Genomic DNA, 12,461 nt, shown 5'->3' with positions numbered 1-12,461 from the left:
TGAAAACTACGAGTGTGACGCAATGTGGAGATTTCAGCGTGCAGGCGCAGCGGAAGCAGGGCGTGCGCGCGGGCGCGGTGTTCGCGGCGTGCCATGGCGCGGCGGTACATCGCGGCGTTGCCAGCCCGCACGCCCCGGCGGCGTTTACGGCATGCATTCTGCGTCAAACAATTTTCGTACTACGTCTTCGACGTTTAATAACGAAAATGTAAATTCGAACAATAAGTATGTGAGACGTGATAACAGTTCAAAGTGCATGAAGTGCGGCATAACTCATGGTTATAATCAGTGTCCAGCGTACGGAAGGAGATGCCTTAATTGTAACAATTTAAATCATTTTTCGCGAGTATGCAACAATGTGTACGAGGTGCAGTCGGAGTTCCCACAGGCTGACCAGTCCCCTGACCAGGTAATTTATTATTTTCATGAACCCAATAGCAAATGGTGTGTAGATTTATTAATAAACGGGAATAAAATTCAATTTAAATTAGACACAGGGGCTGATGTGAATGTGCTGCCTAGAAGATATTTACAAAAGATAGGTATGACAAGTGACAGTCTAATGAAAAGTGCAGTTAAATTACGCGGATATTCCGGCGGGGACATTAAAGTTGTAGGTCGGTGTAACATAAAAGTCAAGTACAAGGATGTTAATTACATCTTAGATTTTATTATAGCCGATGTAGATTCGCCACCAATTTTAGGTTGTCAATCCTGTCAGGAATTAAATTTAATAAAACTGACATTAGCAATAAGTAAACAAAGTAATGATAATTTTAAGGAGAAAATTCTGCACGAATATAAAGACGTATTTGAAGGTTTAGGATGTATGCCAGGTGAATACAAAATAGCTATAGATAAATCCGTCCGTCCGGTTGTTCACGCACCGCGAAAGTTGCCTGTGGCCATTAAAGAAAAGGTAAAAAATAAATTAAATGAGATGGAAATGCAAAAAATTATAAGTAAAGTAGAAGGGCCGAGTAATTGGGTGAGTAGTATGACTGTCGTACGGAAACCAAACGGTGATTTACGTATTTGCTTAGATCCTAAGGATCTTAACAAAGCAATTAAAAGGGAACACTTTCACTTACCCACGCTAGACGAAATCACGACAAATTTGGCAGGTTCAAAATTTTACAGCACATTAGACGCCAAAAATGGGTTCTGGCAATTAAAATTAAATGAAAAAAGCGCTGATTTATGCACGTTCAATACAGCTTTTGGTAGATATAAATTTTTACGTTTACCATACGGGATTTCGTCAGCGTCAGAAGTATTTCATAAAAAGATGTACGAAAATTTTGATGACATTGAAGGTGTGTGTTTGTTTGTCGATGATTTATTAATATATGGTAAAACCCAGTATGAACACGATGAACGGTTAAAGCGAGTGCTAGATAGATGTAGATTAATTAATTTGAAGTTGAACAAAGAAAAATGTAAATTTGCATTAACGGAAATTAAGTATTTAGGTCATAGAATCACTCAAAATGGGATTCATCCCGACGAGTCACATACTTCCGCGATAAAAAAAATGATGGTTCCAAAAAATAAAAAAGATGTCGAAAGGTTTCTTGGTTTGGTTAATTACGTCGGTAGCTTTATTGCAAACTTGTCAGATAAAACACATTTACTACGACAGTTGTTAAAAAAGGATATAGAATGGCACTGGACGCCAGATCATGCCAGGTCATTTAATGTTCTAAAAGAGTGTCTTACCAAACCACCTGTGTTACAATATTACGATGTCAATAAGCCAGTAGTGTTATCGGTGGACGCGAGTAAAAACGGTCTGGGTGCTTGTTTATTACAAAATAATTTACCGGTTAGTTATGCATCTCGTACGCTTACTAAAGCCGAACAAAATTATGCTCAAATTGAAAAAGAATTGTTAGCCTGTGTGTTTGCATGTGAAAAGTTTTATTCTTACATTTTTGGTAAATGTGACGTTACGATTGAGACAGATCACAAGCCCTTAGTGCACATTATAGTGAAACCCATAGCTGAGGCACCCCCCAGGCTACAAAGAATGTTGTTACGTCTTCAACGATACACATTCACATTAAAATATAAGCCCGGTAAATATTTGTTCATAGCCGATGCATTGTCGCGCGACGCGGAGCCGGTGAGTCATGCGCAATTGAGTAATTACTTGGACACCGAAGCGCACGTCTCTGCGGTCATAGCTTCGAATCCACTCACAGATTCTCATTTTGTAAAATTACAGTATTGCACACAAAACGATAATGAATTGCAGACATTAATAGAACTTATTAAAAATGGTTGGCCCGAGCATAAACAAAAATTAAATAATATTGTTTCTCCTTACTGGTGTTATAGGGATGAGTTATCAACTGCACACGGTTTAGTTTGGAAAGGCGACAGAGTCGTCATACCAAAAGTCATGAGAGATGAGATGCTAAAAAAAATACACACAGGGCATTTAGGTTTAGAAAAATGTAAATTAATAATGAGAGAGAGCATGTTTTGGCCGAACATAAATAGTCAATTAGAAGATTACATAAGTAAATGTCAAGCGTGTCTTACTTTTAAAAACGAAAATCAAAAAGAAACTTTAATACCGCATGAGGTACCAAATAGGGCTTGGCTGAAGATAGGGGCGGACTCGTTTCATTTTCAGGGCGAAAAATATTTAATCGTCGTTGATTATTATAGTAAATTTGTTGAGGTAGTTCAAGTGGAATCGCTCAGAAGTGATGTTATAGTAAATCATTTAAAAAATATATTTTCTAGGTTTGGAATTCCTGAAACAGTAATGTCAGACAATGGCCCTGAATTCAATTCTAAAGAATTTCGACTTTTCGCACGCGAATGGAACTTTAAGCATATAACATCATCCCCTCGATATCCACAATCGAATGGGCAAGTTGAAAGAACAATTCAAACTATAAAAAACATTATGAAAAAGACCCGTTTAGATAAGACTGATTTTAGACTTGCGTTACTACATTATATAAATACACCTATAAGTACAACATTACCATCTCCGTCTGAGCTTTTATTCAGTAGGAAGTTAAGAACAACAATTCCTTACCAGCCTCGTCTACTTCGCCCTGTCATCTACAGGAACGTAAGAAATAATTTAGTTGATAGACAATTAAAACAAAAATATTATTACGATAAAAGAGCTAAGGACATGTGTGACCTAGTTGTAGGTCAAAAGGTTAAAGTGCGTTTCAATAAGCAATGGGTAAGCGGGGTCGTACAGGCAATCTTAAGTAAGAGGTCTTATCTCATAAAATTGAACAATGGTACGACATTAATTCGCAACCGTAGACATTTAAATCTTAATACAAGTTTAAAAAATTATGAATCATTAAACGACTCAAATAGCGACACTTACGACGACATAACAGTTAACAATAGTTGTCAGCCGGCATATTCACATCAGCCTAACCAAATCACAACTCGTTCTGGCAGGACCGTGAGGCAGCCTGAGCGGTGGGGATACTCCGCGCCCGGCACAGCATCAATGTAATTGGAATATACTCGTACATAAAAATTATTTTGTATTAACTTTATATTATTGTAATTGAAGCCGATATAATAGTTTAATATGGCTAAGAAGGCATATTCACAGTATATAGCTTCTCTGTAGATTATGTATAATTGTTCTCGTTTTCTTTTTCCATTTATTATAATTTTACATCATTAAAGTTTTATAGTTAACTGTTAACAGCTTAAAAACGTAAATTTTTATTTTAATATATATAATTTTTGTGATAAGTATTAGTAAGTATTAGTTAGTTATTATTAGTGTTATTAGTTAGTTAGTAAGTATTAGATAGTTTATTTCATATTATATCGAAAGTAGTAAAATAAATAATGTTATAACAAAATATTCAATGGAAGTAATGAACAAATAAATAATATACATATATAAATGTAAAGAATAGTAGTGTGCACTTTAATACAGTTAAAGTCTAACCGAAACTGCTATTGATTACCTATATATTTTACATGTTACAAACAAAATATTTCTTTAAAAAACAAAGAGGTTTTCATTGTTTTAATTCATACCCCAAGAGTATTGTTACAAAAATTACCTACAATGTTTTATAAGGCATGTGTTAGTCTAATTTAAATAATATATAATGTTTTTTTTTCCTGTTTTTCTATATTGTTGTACTTTTTTTTTTGTTTTTGTTTAAAAGGGGGTTGTCGGTATTGTTTATAAGGGTAGTTATAAATAAAGTATAAATAAATCAGTACGCATCTGAAAGTCGCAGCTTTATTACGTCTCCCTTGTCGACAGTCCCCGATGTGCTTAGATATAAAAAGGCGGGCCACCACGGCGAACTTTTTAATAAACTCCTAACCGTCGACTGGTAAGGACATCACAGTGTGTATCGTAACGCGTGTCTTATTAGTGTTCAATAATGGCTCGTACTAAGCAAACGGCTCGCAAATCCACCGGTGGAAAGGCGCCTCGTAAACAGCTCGCAACGAAAGCGGCACGTAAGAGCGCACCAGCCACCGGCGGAGTGAAGAAACCTCATCGCTACAGGCCCGGAACTGTCGCTCTCCGTGAGATTCGCCGTTACCAAAAGAGCACCGAGCTTCTTATTCGCAAGTTGCCATTCCAACGTTTAGTTCGTGAGATCGCGCAAGATTTCAAGACTGATCTGCGTTTCCAGAGCTCTGCTGTGATGGCTCTTCAGGAAGCAAGCGAGGCCTATCTCGTTGGTCTTTTCGAAGACACGAACTTGTGCGCTATTCACGCCAAACGTGTCACCATCATGCCTAAAGACATTCAGCTCGCACGTAGAATTCGCGGCGAGCGCGCCTAAGAAGATTATTTTATATTTTTTATCTTCATATTTGAAATGAAAAAAGGCCCTTTTCAGGGCCGCATATATATCTAGACAAAAATTCAAGTTTCTACGATATGACTGAGAACGTCATTTATATTATAAAATATATAATACAATAAGAATATTTTTAAATTAATAAAAATGAGTACGTCGTTACTAAAAGAATAATTAATTCAAGTTTTGTAATGGAAATGTTCCATAATATGTCGTTTTATATTAATACACATGATTTATGTGAGTTTCGGTTCGGTTTTTGTTACTGTAAGAGTAGTTCTAACTATGAATATCGAACGAAACCGTCGTCATAAATTTTAAACGTTTTATCTAAACTCAAAACAGATGAAAGAGAAATATCAAAATTGAATAAAATTGCAAACAATCAAAAATGTATACGTACATTACATATCTATTAATTGGATTATGTTTTATGTTGTTCGCGAGGTAAATTCATATTCACATTTACATAATATTTACTATTAGTATTGGTTAAAATTTCATTCATGATAATGGTTAAAATTTATATTATTTGTCTCTTTCGTTTCTGGTCGAGGCTATAAGGCTACCTCGCCCCCCGCCTCAACTCCCCGTATGCCCCAATGGGAGGCGGAGCGAACGATTATAAAAAGCGGCGTGGTGGGCGAAAAATTTTATTCCGCTTCAGGACTCGCATCGTGTTGCAAGTGTTGTACATTAGTGCGTTTTTAAACTGTTAAACTAGCAAAATGACCGGTCGCGGCAAGGGAGGTAAAGGCTTGGGAAAAGGCGGAGCGAAGCGTCACAGGAAAGTACTTCGTGATAACATCCAGGGTATTACGAAGCCCGCCATCCGACGTCTCGCTCGAAGAGGCGGCGTGAAGCGTATCTCCGGTCTGATTTACGAGGAGACTCGCGGCGTGTTGAAGGTGTTCCTCGAGAACGTGATCCGCGACGCCGTCACTTACACCGAGCACGCGAAGAGGAAGACCGTCACCGCTATGGACGTCGTATACGCCCTAAAACGTCAAGGACGTACCCTGTACGGTTTCGGCGGTTAAAGGCGAGCAGCAGCAGCAAGCGAAATCTTGCCGGCTCTCGGCTCTTAGCCACGAGACGAGCGTTATTATATTTCTGTCCATTTATAATATCAATGGTCGGATAATAATTATTTCGGCACTGTCAAAAGGCCCTTTTCAGGGCCGCATATATATCTATACACGTTTGATAAAGTTTCTATGGTGTATGACATGGACGTATCGTCTTAATTAAAACGCTTCAATTTGTGATTTTTTTTTTTCACACACAAATATGTATTATCATTCTGTTGTTGGTTGTTTGTACTGGTGTACACCGCCATGATTGTATAAAATTGTTTCGAACTTCGACTTCGAGAGGAGAATAATTCATGATGCGATGATTCTTTCTATTTTTTTTTTTATTTTACACAAACGATTCGATTCGAATACGTATTTTATTTTTAAAAAAAAAAGAAAAGGAGAATAGATTTTTCTTTTGAAGAAGTAAACAAAGTTTTATAAATTATTTTAATGACATTACACTATATACAGCGGATGTTATGTTTTTTTTTTTTTTTTTACTAGCGAAAAAACTTTAACATGGACATGGAAACGTAATGCATACTGCAACAACATTTAATGGTTATTAACAACTTGTATCGCCGGTGATTAATTTGGTTCTAGAGTTTCATTTTCTTATCGATACAGCATAATATATAATACATCTTACTCGTCGGGGCTCTCTAAGGGCAGTGATAAATATGAGCTATGAAATAGGTTTTATTTACTATAATTACATTTGTGACATAATAATAATCTTTTATTAAATTTAAATTATAAACAAAATGGTAAAAAGAAAGAAAGTAAGAAAACTAAACGAGAAACTCGATGGCGATTATAGTGCTACGATACGATCGTACGACTCGCGGCGTTGGTCGCGTTGGTATAGTTTTAATCATCGTCGTAGCTGTACAAATTTGATGATGATCAATGCGATGATGACGAGGGGATCGTAGCTTATTTATATCAAATCAAACGATTAATTTTTAAAGGTCGCACCATCCATACGAAGACTCGAGTTAGTGATACGTGCGGGCCGTTTGTGTTTTACGACCTTCGATGTATAATCGGTCGTTGCTTAAAGAATAATGCATATCCGGAGTGACCTAAGCTCCCTGTTCATCCTCAGGATCTTAACTTTCGTCGGGCGAAAGAAAATTTTACTCCCCGATCGATTAAATAGAGAAAAATCATTTTTAAACACGAGTCGCAGTACGCTCAGAAAACGGCGGGCAAAATAAACATCAATCACGTCGTTTCTCTACGGCTAATCGTTAAACATTTCATTTCTGTATGAAAACAATCTCAAAAATATTATATATCTAACGTTTCGATCTAAATATTTTTACGTTTAATATTTTAAAATCAATTAAATTTAAAACTATCTAGTGAAAAGTTATAAGTGTTGATACGAGAAAACGTCTTGCGGCATCGCGGTTCTCCTTATGGTAAAGCATGCGAGTTTACTTCGTAGCTCGGAAAGGTATCGTACAACGTTACAACTTCTATATCGTACGTTTACTAATATATTTATTCTCTCTTTGAAGAATTATAACATAGCAACGACACCTAAATACATCATCATCATCTACAATGGCCGACACCGCAGTTGCATCGGAAACCCCCGCACCCGCGACCCCAGCGAAGAAACCAAAGGCGACCGCGGCCTCTGCCGGCGGTGTTAAGAAGCCGAAGGCGAAGCCCACTCATCCGAAAACATCGGAGATGGTCACCAGTGCTATCAAGGAGCTGAAGGAACGAAGCGGATCCTCTCTGCAGGCTATTAAGAAATATATCGCAGCACAATACAAAGTCGACGCAGAGAAACTGGCTCCGTTTATCAGGAAATACTTGAAGAGCGCAGTCGAATCCGGTGCTCTCATTCAGACCAAAGGCAAAGGAGCATCCGGTTCGTTCAAACTCGAATCTAAATCGGCCGCCTCCAAGAAACCGGCGGTGGCGAGCAAGAGCGGCGCTGCCAAGAGCACCGCCCCATCAGCCGCCGGATCTGCAGCTGCGAAAACGAAGAAGGGCGCTGCTGCGACCGCCGCCGGCGCAGGGAAAGCTAAGAAGGCCGCTTCCGCTGCTGCCTCATCGCCGTCCAAAGCGAAACCATCCGCCGCAATCAAGGACAAGAAAGCGGCTGCCGCTAAAAAGAAGCCCGCCGCCGCCAGAAAGACCGCCGGAGTGCAGAGCGGAGGTGTCTCCAAAGCTAAAAATGCTGCGCCGAAAGCTAAAAAGAGCGCCAAGCCACCGACGAAGAAACCTAAAGCACCAAAACCGAAAAAGGCGACGACCCCAAAGTCTAAGCCCGCAGCTGCAGCGTCCAAGAAGGCTTCCGCCGCCAAAAAATAAAGAAAGAAGCGTAAGATATCTTACGCTGTCCAACGCCGCAACGCGCCGCCCCCCGCCTACCGCCGCGCCGGTCGTTCCGCCGCCGTCTCCGGCTAGTGGTGGTGCTGTGGTGTTGTTCACCTGGATTAAAGGTTAATGCAAATTGACTCATCTCGAGCGAGTGCCGTCGGGAGTGTCAAAATGCGCCCTTTATAAAAAGCCCTTTTCAGGGCTAACATAAGATTCCAATAAGGTATAAAGTTTCTATAAGGTATAAAGCGAACGAACGTCGTCATCATCATCATCGAACTCTCTATTTATATTCTTTGTATATTACAACAACATATTGCCGTTGTACGATACCTAATCAATTTATTAATTAATTAGTCTGATTAACGCGTACATTTTCATTAATTTATTTATTCTTCGACAAGAACATTACTACTAAGTAAGTGTCCTAATTACTTATCCTAATCGTCATGGATCAATAAACCGAACGAAAAACACAAAAACACATATTTTATCAATTAAGCATTATTATTGATTTTTTTTTTTCAACTCCTTATTATGTATTACGTATACACACACACACACACACACACACACACACACACACGCAAGCGCGCGCCCAACATCCCGATTCTACGTATAATTGATCCAATTCATACGGCGTGTGCTGCTTAAACCCCCCTTCGCTTTGGTACGTCTCGTCGGATATAAGAGTAAAATTTTCTAAAATTTCGCGTGCACTTCGTACAATCGTACGACGACGTTTAATAGTTGTTTTCATTGACGGTTATTATCAAAAAAATATAATGTCTGGACGCGGCAAAGGTGGCAAAGTTAAGGGGAAGGCAAAGTCTCGTTCGAATCGTGCCGGTCTCCAGTTCCCGGTAGGTCGTATACACAGATTGCTGCGTAAGGGCAATTACGCGGAGCGTGTCGGTGCCGGTGCTCCCGTCTATCTCGCTGCGGTTATGGAATATCTCGCTGCTGAAGTTCTCGAGTTGGCCGGCAATGCGGCTCGCGACAACAAGAAGACAAGAATCATTCCCCGACATCTGCAGCTCGCCATCCGCAACGACGAAGAATTGAACAAACTTCTATCCGGAGTGACCATCGCGCAGGGCGGTGTGCTACCTAATATTCAGGCAGTCCTCTTGCCCAAGAAGACCGAGAAGAAGGCTTAAGATGGTGAACAAAGAAAACTAGCGGCGGCGCGACCTATTATACCACCAATGAAGAAAGGAAGAAAGATTATGCGTGATGTGTGTTTTCTACGCACACGTATCATATCTATGCTTTCCTTTTATTTAATTGATGACTAAAAGGCCCTTTTGAGGGCCGCAAATATATTCGATGCAACGCTAATTGCAGTTTCTTGTTACGATGGATTAATGAACGTCTTATAAATTGATAATACATAATTATAATATTTCATATCAAGGCAAAAACTTATTCATTGGTCGTCGTATAATAAGTACTTCGGTGAATTTACAATTAAAAAAAATTAATGATACTCGAGCAATATTTGCGCTTAAATCGGATATCTATTTTTTTTTTTTTTTTTTTTAATACAATCAATATTTCGTAATACAATCCTATGGAATTCGTGTATGTATATCAAAATAAGATGAAATTTTTCAGTTTATCAGCTAATTCCATCATTTTTTTTTATTCATTTCACTTACTAAAACCAATCAAAAATACGTTCTATAAATATTAATATTATAATCGAGTCTAATTCGATCGATCAAATAATTTGACATAATATAACTAACAAGAAGTAATAGGAAAAAATTGATTAAAAAATGTTACATAGAATTAAGAACTAAATTGCCTCCCCCTTCCGCCCTGGGCCCCGCTAACGCTCCGCGTTATTGTTTACTAACGACCTCGCATGTCACGTGATACATCGCCGTGGGACGTTTCGCTGTTTAAGCCCCCCTTGATCTTTTACGCTCTCCAGTCGACAAAAGGCAAAAAACATCTGGGCTTCAAAATATCTCGCTCCTATTCACCGCGTGAACAGTTGTAAGTTGCGCTGTGAGTGATTTAGTACACAATTGTTTGTTTATAACCGACAAACATGCCGCCGAAAACAAGTGGAAAAGCCGCCAAGAAATCGGGCAAGGCCCAAAAGAACATCTCCAAGTCTGATAAGAAAAAGAAGAAGCACAAGAGGAAGGAGAGCTACGCCATCTACATTTACAAAGTGCTCAAACAAGTGCACCCCGACACCGGTATATCGAGCAAGGCCATGTCTATCATGAATTCGTTCGTCAACGACATCTTCGAACGTATCGCGGCTGAGGCCTCCCGTCTCGCCCACTACAACAAGCGCTCTACCATAACATCAAGGGAGGTGCAGACATCCGTGAGACTGCTACTGCCCGGTGAATTAGCCAAGCACGCCGTCAGTGAAGGCACAAAGGCCGTCACCAAATACACCAGCTCGAAGTGAGCTGACTGAAGCCCATCGGTTGTGCAGAATATACAACAACCACAAATATATTTGACAATATGTATATTATGTTACATTGAGTACATAATTTACATTTCAAAGGCCCTTTTCAGGGCCACAAAACGCATCGAATTTAATTTCTGTTTCTAAGATATATGCATAGAACGTCTTCGTCGTAATCGTCTTACTTAAATTCTTACATTTTGAAAGTTAAATATAATATGTTGTTGTTAAAAAAAAAAAAAAAAAAAAAAACCTGACAAACGTTACGAATTGAATAATAATTTATTTACCACAATATCCTTGGTGTGAAGTAGTAAATAGAGAGAATATACACAAATGAGGCTTTTTATTGCCGTCTATTGCGCGCGCACACAACACCGTACAATAATAAATTTAGACGTATTGCAAAGATCGAAGCGCCGTTTAAATATATGCAACAAGAACTTGAAATGATAAAAATAATAAGATTTTTTTATCTGTAGACGTTAAAATAGAATTATCTAATTTTATAATTAAATCTTAGAACCAATGCTGGTATAGTTTAATTTTTTTTTAACTCATAATATTCATATTAAGTAAATAACAAGATTATTATTTAGGGTATATATTTTAATAACCATACCAGAACAAAACATATATTCTTTTTGTTATATACAAATAACAAAGATTTACAATAATTGTTAATAGCGAAGAAAAAAAAAATAAAAAAAAAAAATACGTTCTCGATGTATGCGTGTGTGGTGAGTGAGAAAGAGACAGTGAAGTTGTGGTGAGAGAGGCAATGCGGTCCCCGATGTGCTTAGATATAAAAAGGCGGGCCACCACGGCGAACTTTTTAATAAACTCCTAACCGTCGACTGGTAAGGACATCACAGTGTGTATCGTAACGCGTGTCTTATTAGTGTTCAATAATGGCTCGTACTAAGCAAACGGCTCGCAAATCCACCGGTGGAAAGGCGCCTCGTAAACAGCTCGCAACGAAAGCGGCACGTAAGAGCGCACCAGCCACCGGCGGAGTGAAGAAACCTCATCGCTACAGGCCCGGAACTGTCGCTCTCCGTGAGATTCGCCGTTACCAAAAGAGCACCGAGCTTCTTATTCGCAAGTTGCCATTCCAACGTTTAGTTCGTGAGATCGCGCAAGATTTCAAGACTGATCTGCGTTTCCAGAGCTCTGCTGTGATGGCTCTTCAGGAAGCAAGCGAGGCCTATCTCGTTGGTCTTTTCGAAGACACGAACTTGTGCGCTATTCACGCCAAACGTGTCACCATCATGCCTAAAGACATTCAGCTCGCACGTAGAATTCGCGGCGAGCGCGCCTAAGAAGATTATTTTATATTTTTTATCTTCATATTTGAAATGAAAAAAGGCCCTTTTCAGGGCCGCATATATATCTAGACAAAAATTCAAGTTTCTACGATATGACTGAGAACGTCATTTATATTATAAAATATATAATACAATAAGAATATTTTTAAATTAATAAAAATGAGTACGTCGTTACTAAAAGAATAATTAATTCAAGTTTTGTAATGGAAATGTTCCATAATATGTCGTTTTATATTAATACACATGATTTATGTGAGTTTCGGTTCGGTTTTTGTTACTGTAAGAGTAGTTCTAACTATGAATATCGAACGAAACCGTCGTCATAAATTTTAAACGTTTTATCTAAACTCAAAACAGATGAAAGAGAAATATCAAAATTGAATAAAATTGCAAACAATCAAAAATGTATACGTACATTACATATCTATTAATTGGATTATGTTTT

At 38.5% G+C, this 12,461-nt stretch overlaps 6 protein-coding genes across 6 annotated transcripts; all 6 read left to right on the top strand.

The window, feature by feature from the left end:
• Positions 1-4,301: 4,301 nt before the first annotated feature.
• Positions 4,302-4,918, top strand: LOC123722643 (histone H3). The gene has a single exon (XM_045685092.1). The coding sequence runs from the start codon at positions 4,401-4,403 to the stop codon at positions 4,809-4,811; it is 411 nt and encodes a 136-aa protein (XP_045541048.1). The 5' UTR covers positions 4,302-4,400; the 3' UTR covers positions 4,812-4,918.
• A 443-nt stretch (positions 4,919-5,361) lies between these two features.
• LOC123722646 (histone H4) lies at positions 5,362-6,109 on the top strand. The gene has a single exon (XM_045685095.1). The coding sequence runs from the start codon at positions 5,558-5,560 to the stop codon at positions 5,867-5,869; it is 312 nt and encodes a 103-aa protein (XP_045541051.1). The 5' UTR covers positions 5,362-5,557; the 3' UTR covers positions 5,870-6,109.
• Positions 6,110-7,372: 1,263 nt separating this feature from the next.
• LOC123722641 (histone H1-like) lies at positions 7,373-8,609 on the top strand. The gene has a single exon (XM_045685090.1). The coding sequence runs from the start codon at positions 7,481-7,483 to the stop codon at positions 8,240-8,242; it is 762 nt and encodes a 253-aa protein (XP_045541046.1). The 5' UTR covers positions 7,373-7,480; the 3' UTR covers positions 8,243-8,609.
• A 251-nt stretch (positions 8,610-8,860) lies between these two features.
• LOC123722645 (histone H2A) lies at positions 8,861-9,664 on the top strand. Its single transcript, XM_045685094.1, has one exon. It carries the CDS (start codon positions 9,037-9,039, stop codon positions 9,409-9,411), a length of 375 nt encoding a protein of 124 aa, XP_045541050.1. The 5' UTR covers positions 8,861-9,036; the 3' UTR covers positions 9,412-9,664.
• A 493-nt stretch (positions 9,665-10,157) lies between these two features.
• Positions 10,158-10,832, top strand: LOC123722644 (histone H2B). The gene has a single exon (XM_045685093.1). It carries the CDS (start codon positions 10,311-10,313, stop codon positions 10,683-10,685), a length of 375 nt encoding a protein of 124 aa, XP_045541049.1. The 5' UTR covers positions 10,158-10,310; the 3' UTR covers positions 10,686-10,832.
• Positions 10,833-11,418: 586 nt separating this feature from the next.
• Positions 11,419-12,117, top strand: LOC123722642 (histone H3). Its single transcript, XM_045685091.1, has one exon. It carries the CDS (start codon positions 11,600-11,602, stop codon positions 12,008-12,010), a length of 411 nt encoding a protein of 136 aa, XP_045541047.1. The 5' UTR covers positions 11,419-11,599; the 3' UTR covers positions 12,011-12,117.
• The last annotated feature ends 344 nt before the right edge of the window (positions 12,118-12,461 follow it).

The sequence above is a fragment of the Papilio machaon genome, chromosome 28, assembly GCF_912999745.1.
Source record: "Papilio machaon chromosome 28, ilPapMach1.1, whole genome shotgun sequence".
NCBI lineage: Eukaryota > Metazoa > Arthropoda > Insecta > Lepidoptera > Papilionidae > Papilio > Papilio machaon.
The sequence above is the reverse complement of the archived record's forward strand: the minus strand, read 5'-3'. Positions and strand labels throughout refer to the sequence as shown.